Source organism: Neolamprologus brichardi, chromosome 7 (genome assembly GCF_056152115.1).
Source record: "Neolamprologus brichardi isolate AB-2024 chromosome 7, ASM5615211v1, whole genome shotgun sequence".
Classification (NCBI taxonomy): Eukaryota; Metazoa; Chordata; class Actinopteri; order Cichliformes; family Cichlidae; genus Neolamprologus; species Neolamprologus brichardi.
In genome coordinates, this window is record NC_142110.1 from 10343315 (window position 1) to 10367310 (window position 23996).

General features: G+C 39.0%; 2 protein-coding genes across 2 annotated transcripts; both read left to right on the top strand.

The window, feature by feature from the left end:
- Window positions 1-2433: 2433 nt before the first annotated feature.
- si:dkey-5i3.5 (transmembrane protein 53) lies at window positions 2434-9578 on the top strand. The gene is made up of 4 exons (XM_006789439.3): window positions 2434-2665; window positions 5792-6088; window positions 7266-7512; window positions 7599-9578. Exons 2-4 carry the CDS (start codon window positions 5852-5854, stop codon window positions 7958-7960), a joined length of 846 nt encoding a protein of 281 aa, XP_006789502.1. The 5' UTR covers window positions 2434-2665; window positions 5792-5851; the 3' UTR covers window positions 7961-9578.
- A 1235-nt stretch (window positions 9579-10813) lies between these two features.
- Window positions 10814-23686, top strand: rbm28 (RNA binding motif protein 28). Its single transcript, XM_087843073.1, has 20 exons — window positions 10814-11122; window positions 11263-11409; window positions 11491-11591; window positions 11676-11751; window positions 11866-11958; window positions 12068-12139; window positions 12234-12327; window positions 12423-12655; window positions 12741-12807; window positions 12957-13066; window positions 13167-13240; window positions 13693-13828; window positions 15020-15084; window positions 15218-15376; window positions 15518-15667; window positions 15853-15927; window positions 16038-16167; window positions 16387-16525; window positions 16702-16819; window positions 23112-23686. Exons 1-20 carry the CDS (start codon window positions 11005-11007, stop codon window positions 23244-23246), a joined length of 2292 nt encoding a protein of 763 aa, XP_087699199.1. The 5' UTR covers window positions 10814-11004; the 3' UTR covers window positions 23247-23686.
- Window positions 23687-23996: the final 310 nt, after the last annotated feature.

Sequence of the window (23996 nt, forward strand, 5' to 3'; positions counted from 1 at the left end):
CGATTCTCCTAAATCTGAGGCAGCATCATTATGAGTATCACCTTTATTATAGTTACGTGAGAACCTCGGAGAAGAGAAGAATAAACGTAAAAGCAAAATATATCAGAGCAGATCAATACATGGATTTGTGTGTAATTTACAACTGGTGGCAAAAGTAAACAGCTCAGCTAGAAACATTTAGAAACACTAAAGTATATACTGAAAAGCAGATTCTTTTTGACAGCATACATCTATAACGCATGATCATAGTTACTTGCTTGTATACGAACACAGAACACCTGAGAATTTTGTACGTGCACTGTTTGACCAAGGATTTTTACCACCACTTATTGCGGCGAGAAACTGTGATGGTGTTATCTTATTCACATTCCTTTATTTTCCTCCTTTTATTGTTCACGTGAGCTGTTTTTACCCAATGGGGGAAATCCAGTAACCTCATGGCCTAATTCAATTCCCATGGATGCTTCTAAAATAGACACTGATCCACATACCTTTGGACATATTTGGGGACAGTAAGCTTGAGGCACAGACACACATTATATGCTCTCTTTGCCTAGATGTTGCAGCCGTCTCAAAACTTCTGCTTTATAAACTTCTCACTGACCATTACTGTTGAATGTGAATTCTGCCAAATGCATAATGATTGGTCGCTGGGATGCAAACCTAACTTCATCCCATAAACAAATACGGCAAACATATCATTAGGACAAAACACAAATGCATAAATAATGGTTCTACATGCCAAGACACACACACTGGCTGTGACTGGCAACACCAAAGATAATAATAAAGTGATTACACTTGGATAAGTACAGCCAGAATGACAGTGAAGGCTATGCCACATCATTTAGACAGTCAGAGATGGGAGATAGGAACTTCCCCAGGGGTGTGATTAACCCAGTGTCTGATGAGGACACAGGAAAGCATCAACCCGGCCGTGACTAAAGGGGCTGGAAAGGAACAATGACAGGCCAAACATATGAGCTCAGAAAGGGTAATGGCCAAATGTTTGCCGCCTCACACTTGCTATCTGAATTCACTGAGCAACTGGTTTCTGTTTAGACAACTCATCCTCCAACAAGACAAAGTCAGCAGGGGCTGGGGTCCTGCAGGGAATGAGGACTGTCATGTCAAGACTCATAAACAAAGCTGCACAAGCAAAGAGGAGGATAAAAGCAAGCAATTCCCTTACTTTAAAAGAAAGATGAAGATGGGACAAAATGTACAGTACAATATTATACAGTGATGCCCTCTTAACATGTGTATACAAACATGACCTTTACACTTCACCTCAGTTGTCTGTTATTGGACCAACAAAGGAGGTCAAAGTAATGAGGGCAATGCCACAATCCCATGCATCCCTTTGTGGAAACTCAAGTGAATTCTTAGAACATAAATCTAAAAGCATGTTCATTAAGGACAGGCATCACAAGTGTCTTTGAAAGAAGAACTGAGTGAAATGTTTATTCAGCATTAGTTTTTTGTAATTGTAATAACTCCAACATTCATTAAACATACATTAAAATGAGTACAAATCTTAAAATAATTCTGAACGTGAAACAGTGGAACAAATTTGATTAAGATGTGTAAAATGTCAGAGGTCCCTTGGAAATACTATGATATACTAAATGATATACTAAATACTATGATTTATATTTAAATAATTGAATCCAGGTGTTCCAGTCAACAACTAGAGCCAAAATCCAAAATCCCTGTCTGCCCTCACAGATGTGTTTCTGGAAGAATGGTCATAAAGTCCCATAAACACACTCTTAAACCTTGTGGGAAAAGGGTGTGCCAAAATCACATTAAACTCCATGGATTAAGAACGGGATGTCACTCAAGTTCATAGGGAAGCACAGATTTTTTTTTCTCATGAAAACCTGGAATCATAAAGGGAATTTATTAATAAGTTAAGTTCCCTTTGTAATTATAAAGTCTCTCTGATTCTGATGTGTATAAAAGTAAAAAAAAGATATACCGGCTGGTTTTTAATTAGAGTGAAACTCGCTCATTGATTATGTCAGGGAAGGCAGAAGAAGCCAAAGTGGAAGCAGCTATAAAAATCAGCCAAATACAGGAAGCCCACTAATCAGTGATATCCACAGGTTCCAGGATAAGTATTTTCATTTTTGTTGTTAATAATTATTAACAAGGTATTATTCACAAAAGGGGAAAACTTACCAAAAATACTGCATAAATGCATGAACGGGTCAACCAGGAGGTCGCAAAAGAACCACTCAAATAAAATCTGTAAATTTGCAGTTCAGTTACTATAGGGTTGTTATATTTGAAATACATTGCTCAGACAGGCAGAGGCGAATGATTTACAGTGGGTGACAGTCCAGATATTTTCAGACTGCACAGTAGGTGGCGGAAAAGATGCAGTTACGGAAAATCACGAAGAAGAAGGAGGAGGAGTTAAGAGGAGGACTTAGATGCCACACTGGGATCATTTCCATCTTCGCCTCACTTGGGAGATATCCATGTAGCTTAATATTAACTTTTTTATTCTTTTTTTATATTTTGCTGCAAAGTAGGTGTTTGGGAACAGCCTGTTCTTACCTACTACATATTACTACAATTAAATTGGATGCACTTTTGTAACTCCGCCACAGAAAATAGCTACTAGGTTTAACTAGCTAAGGCTTTCCATGCTTTGACGGTAAGTTCATTTTGTTCTTAAATTAGCATTGCATTTGTTTGTTTGTTGTTTGTTTCAGCTGGCTGTGAAAGAAAGGCTAACCTACGGAGCCCCGCAGGGGACATGGGAGAAAAAAAAAAGACGGACTTTTGCGAGATCTCGCAAAACTAACTCTTTATTCACTTTATTGTCATTGATATTTATATTTAAAGTGCAATACTATAATTTTCTTGCTGCTCATTCCTGTGCAATATCCCATCTACCCTCCCGTCATATATCTTTTCAAGATTTTCTTTTCTTATTTAATCACTAGTGTACATATATTTATATTTATAGATACATATATATTTAGTCATCTTTTCTCTTTTACCATGTCTCTCTAATATTTAGCTCCTTACTATTTTTATATTTTTATATTTTATTTTATTATATTTTCTCCTACTGTATCATGCTGCTGAGTGACTGCTGCTCGAAAAAAACACATTTCATTGCAATGTTGACCCTGTGCTAACTTGCATATGACAAATAAAACTTGAAACTCGGGGATCTCGCAAAACAAACTCGGGATCTCGCAAACGTTTTAGCCGCATTCTTCGGACGCTGGCTCAAAGCCGACCGGGCGGTCGAGGCACGATGTGCCGGGAAAGCGGTGTTCCTCCCGGCTGTGGTAGGTCTCGACTTCCCATTAGCTCGAAGCTAACGGGAGGTCAAGACCTCCCGTTAGCTTCGAGCTAATGGGAAGAATGCGGCTAAAACTTTTGCGAGATCCCGAGTTAGTTTTGCGAGATCTCGCAAAAGTCCGTCTTAATTTTTTTTTCTCCCATGTCCCCTGCGGGGCTCCGTACTAACCCCATATGTTTAAGGGGATTTTTTTTTTTTTTTTAAAAAACTAGACAATTGTACGCCAAATGAGTGGATGGGTTTTGGTGGGGGTTGGGGACATATGGGCTCTATACAGTTAGCTTTGTTTGCTTAGCTCAACTTTAACGGCTCTTGTAGCAGCAGTGAGCGGGAGAAAGGAGGGATACTATATCTTTTTTCTGAGAAAAATAAAAAGGAAAATTACAAGGAGAAATAGCTTAAACTGGTAAAATGTATGAGCTGCCAGTAAGTTTGGTTTTGCAGCTGAAGAACAGCATAAAGCAAGCATCCATGTATATGTTTGTTTTCCTGTGACTTTGAGCAGAATAATAAGATAAGATAACTCTTTATTGTCATTGCTCAGTCATACATAGTACAGTAGTACAATGAAATTGGAAAACTGTCCTACGTCGGCACTACATATAGCACAACAGGCAACACAAACAACACAACACAGTAGCCATCGCTAACCACGAGGTTAATGCATAAGGAATAAAACAGCAACAATAAATGATAGGAAAATTGTAACAGTCTTTATTTTGTTGTAGGGCAGTTGTTTTGCACTTAGTATGTATGTGCATGCATGATTAGAGGCATGCCCCCGCAGTTTGCGCCGTTCCTACAGAAATACTTGTACAAAAGTACATTGTGAAATAGGACTCCTGTCTTCGCCATTTTCCTTGCTTCGTCTTGCTATAGGCTAAAACAGTCCTATATAACATCCCTGACTTGTGTGCAACTTTTGCATGATTCAGTGAAAGAAATAATCAAGCTAAACAACAGGAAAGCAGCTTTCATAAGTTATGGAGAGTTGTACAATTTGTGCCAACATGTTCAATATGATTTATAACATTATAAGTGACATTATTACATGTTGATAAATTATAAGTGATCCTTTAAAGTCTGACATGGAGTTATACTTATTCTATATAATGCAGAAAATTAAAATTTCTATGCTGTTTTGCATCGTTGGTGATATATCAAGAAATTGACGACATATGTATAGATTTAATATAAAGTTAACATATTCAAATTTTGCCTAAACATGTACAGGTACTCCAAGTACTCCAATTTTGGCAAGTAAAAAACCTGCCAGCTAATGGTGTGTGGCTGTGTGTATATGCTCTTGCAGAGAGGTTCTGACCTTCCTATAGACATACTTTGCAAAAATATGTTGTGACATAGGGCACTGTCGCCGCCATTTTGCTTACTTGGTCTGATTATAGGCTATTGTAGGCTCTGAGCAGTCCTATATAACACGCATAACTTGTGTGCAGCTTTTGCATTATTCAGTGAAAGAAATAACCAAGCCAAACAACAGTGAAGAAGCTACGTTATAGAGAGTTGAACAATTTTACAGGTGTCAACATGTTGAATTTAAAATATAGCTTTATAACTGAGATTATTACATTGTTAATACAGTTGGAGTAATCCTTTTAAGTATATTGTAGAGTTATACTATATAATTCTGGTAAATAAAATTATTATTACTTATTACAAATTTTTTTCTGTGTAGAAGTATTGTAGGTGTCTCCCAAAGTACATCAAGAAGTTACAGAAATATGTTTTTGCTTGAAGACGTTTCAACTCTCATCCGAGAAGCTTCTTCAGTTCTAAGGTCAAATGGTGGAGAGTCCCAGACTTAAGCCCAATGGGAGATTCCCCCAGGGAGACATTGACCCCTAATGATCTAATCACACGAGCCAAGATGTAAAAAATGGGTGTTGGTCACAATCAGCCAAGGTTTCGGGTGAACTCATTGTGAAAACTAGCCCCACATCATCATGTGATTTCCTGAGGTCAACAGGCCCAGGATGTGAGTGAGCGTTAAGGCGTCTGGGCAAGGATCTCAAAACTGGATTATAGATGGCAGACGGTTGGTGTCATAAACCACCGCCTCTGTTCAAAGATGATCGTTCACAGTGGACATGGCTTCTTTCACTCCTCTTTCAAACCATCTGTCTTCTTGACCTCACTAAATCACATCATAGGCTGGGGCTGGGTTTCACAGTGAGTTAACCTGAAACCTTGGCTGATTGTGACCTACACACCTTGGCTCGTGTGATTAGATAGAGGATCATTAAGGGGTCCATGCCCCCCTGGAGGGACACTTCCATAGGACCAGAATTGGTTATAAATGATTGCTTTGATTTCTGTCATTCTTAGTTATTCTTGATCTTTGTATTTCTTTGTTTTTCCCTATTTTGTGGTTTCTGTGTCTACCTGCCTAGTTCTCTGTTTTTTTATTATTCCAAATTCATGCATGTGTCTTTCTCTTTTATCCAGGTAGCCTTGGGTTTTTGAATACTCTTCTCTCTCTTAAACGAAAACCCTACAATTGCTGACATGTTTGCACGTGTAGCTCTTAGCAGAGGCGTTACTGCCCACCGCCTAAGTAAGAATGCCACGTTCTTCATGAATGAAGCAACATTTGCAGTCCCTGGATGCCAGAACCAGACCTCACAACGTCACAAACCTCTGTTGCTGATGTTACCGTGGTTGGGTTCACGTCCTCAAGCGCTGGTTAAGTACTGTGACATCTACTTCAACACAGGATTTGACGTGCTAGTATTTGAGAGCGAGGTAAGAATTCAGGGACTGAGACATTGGAGCATATGTTAAACTTAATTGGTTTCTCACACTAACTGTATAGCTGCTCTTCTGAGTCAGCTAAAACAGTATGACAGTGTGTTTTATTCTTGCATTTATCACTAAAATGCATCACAGGGCAGTTAATGAATAATAGTCTTTCTAGAAGTATGTGCTCTGAGTGCAAGCTTGTGGTTCCCAGAATTACTAAAAGTACAATAGAAGGCAGAACCTTAAGTTATCGAGCCTCTGTGCGGTGGAACCAGTTCCAGGTTGAGAGAGACAACCTGTACTTTGAAGATTAGGCTTAAACATTTCCTTTTGATGAAAGTTTATATTTGGGGTGGATCAGATGACCCCGAATCATTTCTGGGATGCTTAGGACTCATATTGCACTGCTGGAAATAGTTTATTTTGATGCATATGCTGTTTTTTTGCAAATTTGCATTATAATATTTATTTTAATTTTTCCTGCAGTATATAAAAATTGGTATATTTCAAAAATAAAACTATGAAGACACTTAAAATAAATTTCCTGTCGTGGGAAACTATTTTGTGCAACTTTTTTGTATTTACAGTTTTGAGGGATAAGCCTCTTAAATTTCTCTAACTAGAAATATATGTTAAAAAAACAAAAACTATTTTCAAATGTTTTGTAGTTTATTGCACTTTTTTGCAATTTATGTAATTACTATGCACTTAATGCAGACATATTATTAAAATTTGGGCTATAATGGTTGTATTGATGTATATCAACTTGAAATGCTCCCAAAAATGGCATGACAACATGTAAAAATATAATATAAACTCTGGCGGACTTGGTTCTATGGTAGGTCTTAAAGGGTTAAACTAAAATTAAAGGTTCATTTTCTATAAACTGTAAAGTGTTTTAAGGTCTATATCTGTGAAGTAGCACTATAAGAATGAAACTGCATTAGATAAATGTGAAGAAAGTTTGTATTAAACTAAGATTGCAATGGAAACCTAACTCATAAAAAGGCAACAGTAGAGGGGACCCCACCAGGACATTGTGGGAGCACTGTAATGTTGCGCATTGATCTTACTTTGAAAAATGAATTCACTCAGTTTTATATTCAAAGTTTAGTGTGTGTGTATGGTTTTTAATGATTTTCGGAATGGCTGATTGAATTTCTCCCTTTTTTTTTTAAAGGTGCAAGGGTTCCTTTGGCCCCGCTGGGGTCTGGAACATGGAAAGACATTACTGGAGTTGCTGGAGAGCGAGCGCTTCGTGTCCCGCCCCCTGCTTGTTCATGCATTTTCAATCGGTGGATATACCTTTGCTCAGCTCCTTGTGCATGTGTCGAAGGATACAAATAAATATCAGGCATTCACAAAAAGGATCACAGGGCAGGTTTATGATAGCATGGTGGCAGGATCCCTTGAGCACATGGCTATAGGTGAGTTACCATTAACTCACACTTTATCTAATTCTTGTTTTCCTTTTCTTGCAAAATTGATAATTATTTTCCTTCTTTCTTCTCAGGTTTGGGAAAAACTGTATTTCCAAAATGTGAGTGGTTGGTAAAGCAATCAGCCATGTTTTACTTTGACAAGTTTAAAAGCCACACCGTGGACTACTTTGACATATGCTTGGATGCGTTTTGGAATACGCCCGTCACCGCTCCTGTGCTGATGTTCTACTGTAACAACGATCCACTGTGTGACCCACGAAATTTGGCGGAATTGGCCGGTTACTGGCGAGGGCGTGGAATGGATGTCACAGAAAAGAAGTGGGACAATTCCCTTCACGCGGGCCACCTTAAGAGACACCCAGAGGAATATCTGTCCACACTTCACACATTCCTCAGTTCCCTTGGTTTTACCCCGTTAAAGGCAAAGTTATGAGGTAAAATCCCAACAATGTAATGCAAGAGGTACTTCACTGTGCATTAACCTCAAATGGTTTGCTTTGGCTGGGCTGTAAAAGTACATCTTGAATTTTTACACTAATTGGCGTGTGTAAAGAAGGTACAGTAACAGTTCAGTTTTATTCAGAATGAAGATCAAGTGTACTCAGGGTTTAGTTCATACAGTTTCATAAACACTAAAGCAAAGCATATAAAGAATAAAATGCACTTTGGATCACAATGTTCATGTACGCCAAAGTAAACAAACAAATATAAAGTCTGACATTTTTCTTTTAGGCAAGCAACTGTCTACTAACTTAAACTAAATCATGGAAGGGAAGACAAGTGCAGGACATATTCCAAACTTAAATTTCTCATTTGAAATGCTGGAACCAGCATAATTTGGCATCTTCATTTTACTACAACATAATGGTTTGTCAGAACTGTTAATCTACTTTTTCAGTTAACTATATATCTTTAAAAATGATTACATCATTACATTTTGCACAACATCTCAACGCCTTTGGAAATGGAGGGTTATACACTGAAGTTCCTAACTGTTCTTTGCCGTTCAAAAATACAATTTCCAATTCAAATGGGAACTTTGCTTTTTGCTTCTTTTTTTATATTTGAGACAAAATGTAAACAGTCCAAAGAATGATGTGAACAGCGATGGCCACAAGCATGCAAGCTCCAAGTGCTTCTATTTATGAAACACGACAGGTCAAGATGTGTGCTTGAGGTTTTACTGTCTAGTGTTTGGAGTCATGTGTTTTGGTGCTTGCATTAATGAGTATAATGAGTTCAAAGTCAAATGACAAATCTCTGGTTTCAGCTTAAATACAATCACTTTTTGCACATCTTTCAGATTTTGAGCTACTGGAGAGAGGGCGGTGGAAATTTTCTCATGTTAAAGACAAAAGGCTAATCATTAGAGTGATAAAGAGATTAATCATTGTTACACAAAATATTTCAGTAGTTAATTTGGTGGACAGTGCTGAGCACACGGAACAAACAAAAGAGGGGAAATCAGCATAGTTTTAGGTGAAACTTAATTTAACTTTAAATTAAAACTGGACATTTACTTTTCCTGCAGTAATTTACAAGTAAAGAAACTTGTTCCTTGCTTTAAAAAAAACAGTTGATTCATGGGATTGAGCTTCAGGGTTAAACCGCTGGTGCGATTTTCAATTTCCTGCTGATAAGTACAGCATGCTGTGTGCACTCAGAAGAAAATGCAATACTAGTTGACACTGCTGCTGCTGAAGTTTTGCTTTTTACACATTTTTACACAAAGCCTTGAAAGTGCCTTAAAAAGCACCTCACTTATTACTACCACAAAGTCTAGCAAGAACTAAGGTGATCACAACAACACATTTTCATGAAAGTATATATTTGATTAATTTAGGTGGTGTCTATGTGTGTGTGTGTGTGTGTGTGTGTGTGTGTGTGTTAAACTACTCTAAGGTGTTTGTATTCTCAATATTCTTGAAGGATGTGACCTGCTACCTGGGAACCTGGGAAAAGAAATCTTATTCAGTCATTTCTGTTAACACTTTTCATATGACTGACTTGTAAGTTGAAGATGCTTAAGCATAACATGTTATACTTCTAACTCTGTGTAATAAAGATTTATTTATCTTAACTTGAACCTGTGCAAGTATTTTTTAACTTTTCCTTTTTTGTCCAAGTTGATTATGAAGGGTTAGGAGTTAAAGCACCAATGCAGTGAAATGCAATATTATTCTTGTTGTAAAGCACTGTACTCTTGCCTAACACAAAATACACATACAAAAAATGTGTGTGTACTATGTGTACAACATAGTTTCTAACTAACTGGGGGTAAATGAAAAGTATGTATTTATATTAGGAGGTAATTATGCTTGACATTTAACCACCTAACCTCAGAACTGATTAGCACATTTAGACTTCAAGCTATTCTACTATTGAGACAAGTGATAAGCAGGTAAAGAAATGAACCTTTGACCAATGCAATTAGTACATCCAGTCATTGTGATGTTTTTTCTAGATATGGTTTGATGCAATCAGTTTCTGTAGGGTAGGTACTGTACTTCTCCAACAATGTCATAGCCCAAGGTGATTTTAAAACTGTAACACTAAAGAAGGGAATATCTTTTGGAAGAATGGTATTCAATCCTTTTAGCAGAGTTACAGGGTTTGAGAACTGAAGTGGCCCAATGCCTTAAAACCACACTGTTTTCTTTACTGTAAATGCTTAGTTTGTACTGTACCTAGAAAGGGATTTGAGCTACTGAAGACACCACCTGGTGGCAGAAGCCATGTAGCTCACTCCCAGTATTATCATTACAATTATGCTTTACTATCAGCACAAGATCCTAGAAATGATTAATCCAGTGTAATATAAGCATGACAAAAAAACAAAACAATACTGAAATTTACAGAAGGATATAGGTAAATTATTGGTAAATTATATCTGTTAACCACAAGGGCCTCTTGTGGTTAACTGGGAATAAAGAAAATCAACAACATATCAGTTAATCAGTTGTTTTGGATTTGTGCTGTCATGGTTGGTAACCGCAATAGCTTCTTGTTTCTTGAAGTAATTAATTAAGGGATCATCATACGCTCCCTTTAGGCTTTCTGCAGGAAGCACCACCTCAATAAAACAGCTATTGTGGGAAGTTAAAGTAAATAGTAACCATATGCAGGAAACTCAACATCAGACAGAAACGGTACTTCACAAAAAGAAGCTGAATTTTACTTTTATATCAGCTTATTTAAATGTAGATATTATTCCTACATTGAAACCTCCTGGACAATAGGTGGCGCACGTGACGAATGCACTTCTGTTCTTTTTCAAAGATGGCTACTTCCACATGTAAACATGCGACTTAATCCCGTGGCTAACGACGTCCAAGTTAAACAGTTCTGTGGCGTGTATTCATGCCTCTGATAAGCGTGTTATCGAGAACTTAGACATTAGCTTCCTGTGGTGGATTTGTATTAAACTGCATTTCACTTTTTGAGTTGGTGCACACGCCGTAAAGTTAGCAGTTAGCCATGGCGGCGCACACCATATTTGTTGGTTCTCTACCAGATTCAGCTTCTAATGAGCGACTCGAAGAAATATTCTCAGAAATTGGTCCGGTAAAGAAATGCTTCGTGGTCAGAGATAAAGGTACTGTCGTGTATTCGAAAGAACCATACAGAATAACAATGGAAAAAGTCGTACGAAAGTAGAATTAAACTAAAACTGCAAACATAAACACATTTACGTACATAATAGATGTTGGTGGTGTCTATTTATTTTTTAACCAGAGACAGAAAAATGTCGGGGGTTTGGTTTTGTCACATATTCCATGGAGGAAGATGCACAACGAGCCTTAAAAGAAATTAAAGAATACGACGGGCAGAAGCTGTCCCTGACAGTCGCCAAGAGTAAAATCAAAGACAAAAACAAGAAAGGTTCGTATGAAGACATGTTCCAAAACTGGCAATTAGGAGAGTCCTGTGTCTCCATGGTAACCTTGCACTTATGTCATTTAGCACCTACAGAGGCAGTCACTGCTCCAAAGGAGAATCAGCAGAAAGGCTCCAAGAAAAAGCTACTGAAAGCAAGACTTATTATAAGGAATCTCAGCTTTAAGGTACAGTATGTTTCATGATTACTAAATGTAACAGCTCAGAGCACACTGACAGAAACCTTTGCTAACACACACCATGTGTTACAGTGCACAGAGGATCATTTGAAAGAAGTATTTGCAAAGTTTGGGACGGTTGTTGAGGTCAAAATCCCCCTCAAACCTGGTAAATACATATATGTTTCTTAGCAGATGTATACATAAGTGAGCATGTTGAAGTATTGCCAGACTTTGGAGTGGATTGATTCGTTATGAGGTTGATTTTTATGCTTTTTCATAGATGGAAAGATGCGTGGATTTGCATTTGTCCTGTTTAAAAAAGTGCCAGAGGCGTCAAAAGCACTTAATGCTTTGAACTTGAAGGAGATAAAAGGTCAGTGAGTGATACCGTTGAGTTGTGTGCTTAAGAAAAGCTCATTATGACTTGTTACATTGTTACTTTGACATTTCTGTTTTTTAAAATGTTGGCATTTAATCTCCAGGCCGACCTGTAGCAATTGACTGGGCTGTACCAAAGGACAAGTTTGTTACTACACAGCAGTCCTCAAATTCAGGTAGTTAAATGACAAAAATACTTTGTGTGCTCCAGTTCCAGAAGATATAAAGCTTGTTGTCATTAACACAATTATTTTTTTTCTTGCTTCATAGCCAGTACAAATCCAGAAGAAGCAAATGCTAACACTGACAGTGACACAGACGATGAGGATGAAGAAAAGACGAAAGCTCCGCCTGAGAAGAAAAAGTATGAACCTCAAACATGCATTCCTCTGTTTATATGCCATGAGTGTTAAAAGGTGATTGACTACACTGGTTATTTTGCTCCACATCTGTCCACAGTGTCAGTTCAAAATCAGCTGTGAAGCCTACAGAGGAATTTGAATCAGGTGATGAAGATGGGAGTGAACAAAGCAGTGAAGTGAGTGATTCTGATGATGAAAAAGATGAGGAGGAAGAGGATGATGATGATGGGGAAGAGGAGGGTGATGATGATGATGATGAGGATGGAGAAAGCCTTGATTCAGATCATGATGATGGCAGTATGGATGAAGAGGATGAAGAAGATCAATTAGGTATGGATAGTATAAATAACATATTTAATATTTCCTTTCCTTTGAAGTTGTTTTCATACATTCTGTATTTGGCTTTTATCCGTAGCTGAGAAAAAGACCTCGAAAAAACAGCTTCCTTCAGATGTGAAAGAGGGCAGAACGGTTTTCATCAGGTCAGTGATTTTTCCTCCTACTCAGTCCTGAGCCAGCTTTGGTTTATTTTACTGTGGCTCGTTTGTTTTCTTGTTATTCTTACATCCTCAAACTCTCTCTGAGACCCGTTTCTTTTGTTTTTTAAACACCTACATTTAAACCAATTTAGGAACCTGTCATTTGACACGGAGGAAGAAGACTTAGAGGAAGTTCTCCTTCAGTTTGGAGAACTTAACTACATAAAGATTGTTCTCCACCCAGATACAGAACATTCAAAAGGTCGGTTGACAGTCCTCGAAAGTCCTTAAGTGAAACACTTGTGTCTATTAGCTGTTTGGAGAGAACCAGTTCACTCACTCTTCTGTGTTATTGTTGGCAGGTTGTGCCTTTGCTCAGTTTAAGACTAAAGAGGCTGCCGATAAATGCATAGCTGCATCACAGGATGAGGCGGAGGTAATATATAATCAAGTGTAATGTACATGATGTTTGACTTATTGTGCAATCACACGCTGTTTAGATGGAGCCACTTCTTGGGAATTTGGCCTTTTAATGTTGATGTTTTTAAATTGGACTGTGGAAACAGCATGGGCAGAATTGATACACATTGATAGCTCTGAGTGGTCAGTGTATATCTATGTATCTTTATTCAACATATTAACTGATAGTAACTACTAATAAATAATTTTTCTAATTATTTTTTGTCAAGCTACATGGAGGGTAATTTAAATGTTATTAGCTTGAAGCAAAATATTTTTACTAATCTGTCACTTGTCCAACTGATATTTGAACACTGTTATTACAAATTTCTTGTGTATTCACCCTTTTATAGCGTCACTCGAGTCTTGTTTTTGTGTAATAACCCTTGTTGTAGACGAGCCTTGCAAACATTTGTATGTTTGATGCAGGATGGTGGTATCCGTATACACGGCAGAAAGCTGATGATTGTTGCAGCAGTGAGCAGAGAAGATGCCGTGAAGCTGAAGGTCGATAAAAAGAAGGTCGAAACGGGCACGAGGAACCTGTACCTGGCCAGAGAGGGATGTGAGTAATCATTTATCTTATGCAGCTATATGCTTTGTGGCCACTTCATTAGTTACACTTTGCTAGTACCAGGTTGGACCTCCTTTTGCCTTCGGAACTGCTTTAATTCTTCATGGCACAGATTCAACAAAGTGCTGGAAACATTTCTCAGAAATTTTGTTTCACATTGACATGATAGCATCACGCCGTTATGCAGATTTGTCAGTTTCACATCCATGATGGGAATCTCCTGTTCCACCACATCCTAAAGATGCTAGAGCAGCAGTTTGTGAAACATACAGACTAGCCCATCTGGCTCTAACAACCATGCCTCATTCAAATCACTAAAACCACATTTCTGATGCAGCTGAAGTGTAGGTTTTAGCAGCAGGTTTGAATTTTGGTCCAGGTTGTTTTTGGTGCTTGTGCAGCACGGTGGTTAGCACTGTTGTCTCACAGCAAGACGGACCTGGATTCAAAATCACCGCCTGGCCGGGGCCAAAGACATGCACTAAATGGTGGTGAGGTTAACTGGTCATTCAGTGTGAATGCTTCTGTCTTGCTGTGTTAAAGTGCCCATAAACCCTTCGCAGTGGTCGCTTTGCTTACTGCTGCGCTGTCATCACCTAGATGCAGTCATTTATACCTGCAGTTAAGGTGCAAGAAGCCACTGCAGTGTTCTCCTAAACAATGGGTGTTGCCACTCAGTTATAAGTCAAAACAGGAAGCCGAGGGTTCTTTCCACAAACTCTGAAGTTTTCAAACAGTTGCAGCATCTCCCTCTGTGTGTCAGTATGTCTCTGAGCTTGTGTGCAGGATCATTAAAGTGGAGGTAAAAATTGGCACAATTGTACAGTCATGTCTTCAACCCAGCTGCAACAATTGTGGTGCAGCACACAAAGTTACAAAAAAACAAGAGGTCTGGCGACCTGTACCATGCACCCCGCCTCTCGCCTTATGGTAGCTGGGAGGCTCCACCCCTGGATAAGCAAAAAGAGAATGGATAGATGGATATTCTTGATTGACGAACTGTGTTGTCGAACTATTGTTTTGAAGCTACAGCGAAAGACATCATCACAGTGTTTTCTTCAGCTTGTTATCTTTCCTGTGGGACAGCCCAAAGGAGGCTTTAGAGGGCATGAAAGGAATTTGCACTGGCTCCATGTAGCTCAATTGCTTTTGAATGTTATTGTCTTTCACCTCAACTTTCAGTGATTCGTCCAGGAACCAAAGCTGCTGAGGGTGTACCTGAGACAGACATGGTCAAAAGAACCAGAGTAAGTACATTTTTCATAAACCGTTCCACTCGCAGGATGATTTCTGTTGTATAATAACGAATCTTTCACTTGCTCTTTCTAATTGCTTCCATTTTGAGTCATTATTTGCTGTTGCCTTTTTTTTGTTTCTTAGTTTGAAGAAATAAAGAGGGCCAAGCTTCGGGACATAAACGTGTTTGTGTCAAAGACTCGCCTGTGTGTGCACAACCTGCCGAAGTCAGTGGACAGCAAAAAACTCAAATCACTCTGCCTTCAAGCTGTGAAAGGAGTAAAGGGAGTTCGCATCACAGAGGTGAGACTACACCATTAGGCTTGACGTAGATTGTTAATTTGTCACAGTTTTGTAAGGAAAAAAATGTTTTGTGCCCAGCAGGGGGTGTTGTGGTAATTCTTTTTCTCGTGCGTGTGTGAAACCAACTGTTTCTCTTTTTAGTGCCGGGTCATCTACGACAAGAAGCCCGAGAAGGGTCAAGTGATGGGACAATCGTTAGGCTATGGCTTTGTTCAGTTCCAGGATCACGAACATGCTCTCGCCACGCTTCGCTACCTTAACAACAACCCTTACGTCTTTGGCTCACAAAAGGTACAGAAGTGCCGAAATCAGTGGCAGAGTGTTTGAGAAGTGGCACTATTTTAGCCTCTTTTCCTCTTTGCATTGTGGTTAATTTTTTTGTTTCATGCACCAAATTCTGTTTTCATATTTCTTTTCCTGGCCCACAAGCAGTCTCGGATCAGTCAGGCATAAGTGTTTTTTGTGTCATTTTGCAGAGACCCATTGTTGAGTTCTCCCTGGAGGATTTAAGAAAACTCAAAATAAAAGAAATGCGGCAACAAAAGAGCAAGGTACGTTTGTACTGATCTGCGTGTTAGTCGCAGCTTAAAGTATCTTTGGAAATTCTAAAAACAAGAAGAGAGCTTTTTAATAGGAAGTAAGTCTGTGTTTATTTTTGCAGGAGTTTTTAAAAAATCAGGCTAACAAAGGAGGAGTAAAACCCAAGTCCCAAACAGCCGGAGATGGAAAAGGACCAGGGAAAGGTGGGAATAAAGCACAATCCTCACTGAAGAAAACGGCAGAGGAAAAAAGTAAGAAAAGATTATTTTTGTTATCATTTAGTATATTTGATCACTGGATATGACGGTTTATTAGAGTGGCGTGTCACGAGTATCACAGCTTTTGGTGCGTGATTGAAAACAGCTGCTCTGATACATAAATGTGCTTTCTTATATTTAATACTTTCAAGTTTACTTTTTATTTTATTCTTCTTTAAATACTCCATCTGTGCATTTTTCTATATTTATCAGGTATTCCTGAAGGCCAGAAACAAGACCAACACTTTTCAGGCTTCCAGACCACATCTGAGGTTGAACACGTAGATTTGCAGAATGGGAAGAAACGAAAGAAAGTGCTGCCTTTGCCTTCCCATCAGGGACCAAAGATCAGGTGTTGTTTTTACTACTTTAAGTAGTTGCCTGTCGTTCCCTCACCGGTCACTTTGTACTTCTGAAAACAAAGGCTATAACACAAATATTTTAGGTGTATGTGCCCAATTTCACAAATTAAAAACTAGACGGACATACTGACCGTCACTCCGCAATGGGAACTTTCATCCTTTGCAGATCGCGTGACAAGAGAAAGCAGCAGAAAGCCCCTCCGCCTAAGAAAGCCAAGCCTGGATCAACCAGGAAGGAGCGACCAAAGCGACAGATTGAGAAGCCCACACAGCCCAGAAACCAGGTTTGCAAATTTGGTGTTACATGTGCTTATTTGTAATCTTGAGTAATAGTCACAAAACATTGTAGAGTAAATAGCACCTATGGATTGATGGCAGAATACTTAAAAGTAGTCATTCTTAATTTTAAAACACCATAGCCTTATTATTTAGGCCATTTTACTGCACTTTTTACACTTAAACAGTTCTTAAACCTGAAGAAATTTGAAGGTAGTTGAGAAGACGCTTAACTCAAAAGGTGTTTCTTGCAGTGTATTTAGAAGAGCTGATGCGAGTGAAAGTTTGTAAACAAAAAAAAATAAATTTTACAGTTTAAGGACAGTGGGGACGTTATAGCAATGTGTCCGAAAGCCACATGACGTCACGTAGGGCTGCTCAATTAATCGAATTTTAATCTCGATTACGATCTGGGCTTTCAACAATCATTAAAAATGACTGAGCCGATTATTAGCCCCTCCCTCATGCTTTACTCTCGCGCTGCTCCGTGTTGCAAATCGAGCGCACCTCTCTGCATTTTGAACACGTGTCACAACAATTAAGAGCAGCGGTCTCCAACCTTTTTTGCGCCACGGACCGGTTTATGCCCGACAATATTTTCATGGACCGGCCTTTAAGGTGTCGCGGATAAATACAACAAAATAAAACTAGTACCGGTACCGAAAAAAAGAAAATTTATTCATAACACATGTGAAAAGACCAAGGAAAACCGAGTAAACGATAAAAACGATAACAAAATAACACTGAAAACTGATAAAAGCCCTGAAAACTATACATTTCACACCTGAGCCTCAACTCTCGCGGCCCGGTACCAAACGACTCACGGACCGGTACCAGTCCGAGGCCCGGGGGTTCGAGGCCGCTGATTAAGAGGACCCGAAGGAAGCTCGGAAAGCTAAGCAGAAGTTATTTGGAGAGGAGAGTGACTGCTGTTGGTTGAAAAGAGAGGTAAAAAAAACTTCAGTGGTGTGGAAACATTATGGGTTCGCGGAGTCAGACGTGGATCAAGTAGACATAGTGTGTAAACTTTGCTACAGTGTCGTAGCTGCACCACAGAGCAACACTGCAAAGTTCACTAAACATAGATGTTTACATTTTTCATTTATTTTTTATTTTGCAAACATTTGTACTGTTATCAGTATTTGCACACTATGTTATATTATTTTTTGACAATCTTTAAAGTCATTATTCAATACATTGTTATTGTTAAATAAATATCGTCAACTAATTGAGATCTCAATTTCAGTGAAAATAATCGTTATTATCATTTTTGCCATAATCGAGCAGCCCTAACGTTACGTGTATATGACACAAACAACACAACAAAGGACGGTTGTCGAGGGGATGATATACCTGCTGCTCCGTCTATGCCCTTTTTGTCAGACTCGGGCTAACGGTGTTGGTTTTGTGTAGGTCTTTCTCTTGTTGCTGGGTTTGAAAAATTAGAGTTTTGATGTTTGTGAAGAAGTCGCTCTAATTAGTCGTAGTAGTGGTGCAACGGATCACGGTTGATCCGTAATCCGAACCGATCCCACTCCACGGTTCGCCACACACGTGATCCGAAGATTTGAGCTATTACAAAAACTATTGGGGTGTTTAGCTGCAGACTGGAGGCCGTATTCCGTTGTGCAAAACAAGGGGTTTAAACTATGATGAACATGCTTGAGCCACGCTATGATATCCCGTTGCACGTCCACTTTAGTGGCAAGATCGTTCCAAGCATGTATGAGCAGGAAAAGTTTAAAGTTATGGCTGAACTGTCCCAGGCATCTTCTGTTGCCCTAACTACTACAAATGGGTGGACCTCCAGGGCAACGGAAAGCTACGTGACCGTGACAGCTCATTATATCACAACGGAGTGCGATATAATGAGCGGTATGTATTATTGTAGGGTCTACCTTACAATATAAAGCGCCTTGAGGCGATTGTTTTTGTGATTTGGCGCTTTATAAATAAAATTGAATTGAATTGAGTGGTAGATACAAAGCCCTATACTGCCATATGGTGAACCATAATTTTCTTTTATAATTGTGTGGAATGAGTCTTGAGTTGAATGTTTTTAACAGGGCAAAAATTACTTCAATAAGTAAATAAGTAAATGTTAAATTTTTGTCTTTTTTCTTTTTTTGCTGATCCGATCCGTGACTTAAAACCATGATCCGATCCGAACCGTGAGATTTTTGATCCGTTGCACCACTATCATCAAGTGATGCCATTGACTGGCCAATCGGTGGCATGTGGTCTGTTGAGGTCAGATTTTCAGATGGACTCAGCTTTGAACACAGGCGAGCAGGTACCAAAAAAGTGCCTGGCACCAGGTACTGCTACCATAAAAACTGAGTTGAACAGAATGGAGTAGGTACTAGTGGAAAAGGGCTAATGGAGAGTGGAAAGAGGTGTATGAAGTTGCAATGCTTAGTGCATTATGGGAAGCACCCCAACAGCCTTGGCTTGTTGGACTGTAAGGGAGGATTCAGGGTCACCTGATCCTGCCCTAACTACCGTATTTCCCGCACTACAAAGCGCACCTGAATATTAGCCGCACAAGCTAAAATCAGAGGAAAATCCTGTTTTGTACATACATTAGCCGCACCTGACTAAAAGCCGCAGGTGTTTCAATGTTGACTTATCATATGTAAGAGAATATGCACAAAGCGAGTTGTCAGGAAAGAGATGGCTGTTTGGAGACACATCCCTTTTATTAATATTTTGAAAACAAGTTAGGGGTACATGTTTGCATAACTTTTTAGGTATATGTACAAGTAGCGGTAATTACAAGTACGAAACATGTACTGTGCATCATAAATGAGTAACAAATGTAGTACATAACAATAACCTACAGCACACCAGAAAAATAGATTCGGCCTACCTTTTAGGCTCAGGTGCAGTGACACGGCTTTAACAAGAAGAAAAGTCAGTCATTCACCACCATCTTCCTGCGCACTAAAACCACCAAAGTCCTCTTCTCCAGTGTCGGATACGAACAGGCTCAGGATGGCTACGTCATCCACTTTCAGCTTCTTTCCTTCGTTGTCACTTTCAAAACCAAACAAATCCTCGTTGTCAGTGTCAGAGTCGAACACCCTCAGAAGGGCCGTGGCGGTGTCCTCCTCTCCATCATGCAGCAGTCCAGCCCTTCGAAATCCGTTGGTGATCGTGGATGTTTTCACACTTTTCCACGCTGTCAGATTCCACCGGTGGAGTTGAGCATAACTTGCTTTTTGCAAGTTTATCGCCGCTCATCATCCACGCCTCCCGCTGAACGTGTAGCGCTGCTTTGAAGTTTGTTTTTCGCGCTACTTGTACGGCACTATGTTGCCTGGCGTTTGGACATGTGACCAACATACCACTCTTGAACCCCGATACTGTGTGTCTGATCACATGCCCTTCCGCCAGGCAACGTAGTGCCGTACAACAGCGGAACAAATAAAACACATCGTCTTACGATATGACAAAAATCATGGACAATCCTTAGAAAAGCCGCACCTGACTAAAAGCCGCAGGGTTCAAAGCTTGTGCAAAAAGTAGCGGCTTATAGCCTGACAATTACAGTATATGCTTTATCAAAAAAGAAAGTTTTAAGCCTAATTTAAGAGTAGAGAGCGTGTCTGTCTCCTGGATCCAAACTGGGAGCTGCTTCCCATTTTACTTTGAAATACTCTTGGAACCTCCAGTAAGCAAAGTGCCCTATTGAGATGGTGCGGCACTATAAGGTCCTTGTTATTCAAGACCTTGTATGTGAGAAGGACTTTAAATATGATTGATTCAGTGAATTTAACAGGGAGCCAATGAAGAGAAGCCAGTATGGGAGAAGTATGCTCTCTTTTTCTCGTTCCTGTCCAAATGCAGCATTGATCGACTGAAGGCTTATCTGGGACATTTTTAGGACATTCTGATAAGGAATTACAGTAGTCCTGCCACGTTCTTTATTTCACTCTGAGACAGGATGTTTCTAATTTAGCGATATTGCACAAACATTGCAATAAACCTGAAACGCACTGCATAAATGTTATAAATTGATTTGCATGTCATTGTGTGCAACTCGCATTAACTCAGCCAGATTACAATCAGTCAGTCAATTACATTCTCCTCATCTCAACTATGTGTACAAAGCAACTGGTAACACATAATGTCTAGAAATCTTGCAGTGCACACAACATCCCCTTGCTCAAGAACGCTCAAGTACTGGTCCGTCTTAAGTTTTTCAGTGATATAAAAGGATTCAGAGAAGTCCTGGGAGTGAGTGTTGCGGCCAGATGTCAGTCTAATAGAAAATGTGTGGAGGGAATTTAAGTTTCGATTTGAAAAGTGGCAGCCAGGAAATCCGAAGGGTTTAGAGAGTTTCTGTAAAGAGGAGTGGGCTAAGATGCCTCTAAAAATGATGTGAGACCAACAAGAAATGTCTTACGGCTTTCCTTACGAACAAGGATTTCTCTACCAAGTACTTATTCATGTTTTGCTTGGAGATCTAATACTTGATTCACTTGATTCATAGTCTTTTTTTGGTGGATTTTTGGTTGATATTCTGTCTCTTTCTCTCTGCATTACTGCAAATTGTGCAAACACATGAATGTCAGGGAGCTAATATCACTGTCAGTTAAAAGAAAGATTAAAACATCAAAATGTAAAATAATTTAAGTGACAAAGTGTTAACGATCGGTATTTGCAAGAAATCAAACTTCTCCTCTACCTTCATCTTTGTGTTGGTTAATGTTGATAGAAGTTTACTGTTTCATGTATTCATTTTTGTCAGTACAGTCTCTGATAACAGCTTGCATCGCAGTATTTTTATATTTATTTTTATATAATATTATTTTGGAAAATTACAGAAAAGGTCCTGACAGCTGAATACCAAGTTTTCTGTGATTATAAAGCAGAAAGATTCTGTTCATTCGTATAGTGTATGTGTAAAATAAATTTTTGTTGTACATAATTGAAAAAAACAAACAAACAAATTTTCTTTGGTGTATATGAATGGCTGTGGTGGAGGTCTTAATCAGTAGGATAATAATACAGCTAAAGATCCAAAATTTATGTCCTCCTTCACATTTTTTAAAGACATCTAGTGGGGTAGATTGGAGTCTTTGCTTGGCTGATTACGGCCCAGGTGTTATGTTTGACATCCCTGACTTGGAGTAGTCACACTATATTAGTGTTACTAACTGTTAGTTAGTACACTGCAGTAGGGCTGTGCGATATGACCAAAATCTCATATCCCGATATAAGAATTCTATCATCCCGATAAATCACAAAAAGGTAACATTTTCTGTAAATTCTGGGAATCTCGGGCAGCTCGTCTTGCAGGAAGTGTTTTCAGCTGCGCGTCATGTTGCTGGAGTCGAGTGTTTTAACCGATGCATGAAACTATACATTTTTAGACATAAGTTGTAACGGCCGCCGTTTTCTTTGTATTTATTACACGGCGTGCTGCGGGGAAAAGCCTGTTCTAACGTTTGAGTCTAAGGTTTATTTTTTAGCACCTGGCGGCTTTTTTTTACTTCTCATCCGTAAATAATCTGCTCTTTCACGTGATTCAGTTTATTTTGAAAAGTCTCAACAGGATCTTGAGCTTTATTGTGAAAGGTTTATGTCAGGAGTGTCAAACTGAAATACACAGTGGGCCAAAATTCAAAACTGGAACAAAGTCGCGGGATAACGTTAATATTTATTGAAATATATTTATTCCTCCAGATATAAGAATGAATCTTTTCTTATGGACTCAAACAAGTTTTGCTGAAAAACTGAATATGGAACAAGCAAAGCTTAATACTAAACAATATACATATTAGCTGTATAATACCAGTAGGCCAGCTCTAATAGTAATTTGGTATGGCTTCGCGGGCCAAATGTAATTAGGGCCAGAGTTTGACACCTATGGTTTATGTGGAACATAAACAAGCGGACATGCGATGGTGTTACCGTCGTTGTTGCTAACGACAACAAAAACAGGCGCTTGTCCGTCTGTAGTGTGGTTATATAAAATATAAGAGAAAGAGAGAACTTTACAAAATTAATATAGCCACTACAGTGACCATCAAAACGGTGAAAAAATATTGCCGTAAACAGTTTATTTTGCGACCCCACGAAACAAACAATAGCGTAAAATGAAACGATAGACGTTTTTATATCGTCATCCGATATATATTGTTATATCGAACAGCCCTACACTGCAGTCACATTACTCATACGGTCTGTCAGCAGTACTCCTAAACCTTTTTTTTGTTTTTGTTTATAGAATAATAAGTTGCTTGTTTTATTGTCCTGTAACACCGCATGACATTTTGTTTTGTGTCTTTTCAGAAGGTTAAAACGGATAAGAAGCATTTCAAGCAAAAGCATGGAGACCGCTTTGAGAGCCTGGTGGAGCAGTACAAGAAGAAACTGATGGGCAACAGTGGCGCCAGCATCAAAAGAAGTAAATGGTTCGATAGTTAGCTGTGCTTTTGTGTACGTGTGAGAATGTGTGTGTGTGTGTGTGTGTGTGTGTGTGTGTGTGTGTGTGTGTGTGTGTGTGTGTGTGTGTGTGTGTGTGTGTGTGTGTGTGTGTGTGTGTGTGTGTGTGTGTGTGTGTGTGTGTGTGTGTGTGTGTGTGTGTGTGTGTGTGTGTGTGTGTGTGTGTGTGTGTCAGGTTAAGTTCCGAAAAACAGGAACTCTATATTTGGCACTCTGTGTGAGGTTTGAGAGTACAACAGATTTTCCTAGAAGTTGGTTTTGTGTCAAACTGAAAGTAAACTGTACAGCTTGATGCCCACATGCTAAACCTCATTCATTCTGTCTGTTTGTTTACTCTTTTAACCAGCGAAGTAAACCTATGTAAGGATACATTTTTGTACACGTACCTGGATTTTAAGGAGAAAATAAAGCGTCGTATTTTGTTGCGACTCACATTTGTCGTGTTGAAAGATTTATTAGTGTCTTACGATGGTTTTCCTTACACTCGCTTTTCTCATGTTAGTTTTTATCAGCAGTTAATCATAAGCCGATAGCTCTGGGAAAACACTTCCCACTCATGTCCCCTGACTGTACAAGTGTAGCAAGAGATGAACACCCACGATGAAATTATACATTAACCTGCTGTACGTGCCTTTTTCACTTCATTCTGATTATTCTGATTTCATCTTAAATCCACTAGACAAAAGTGAGAGAACTTCACACAACACCAAAAATCAGTTTGTTAAAAAATGC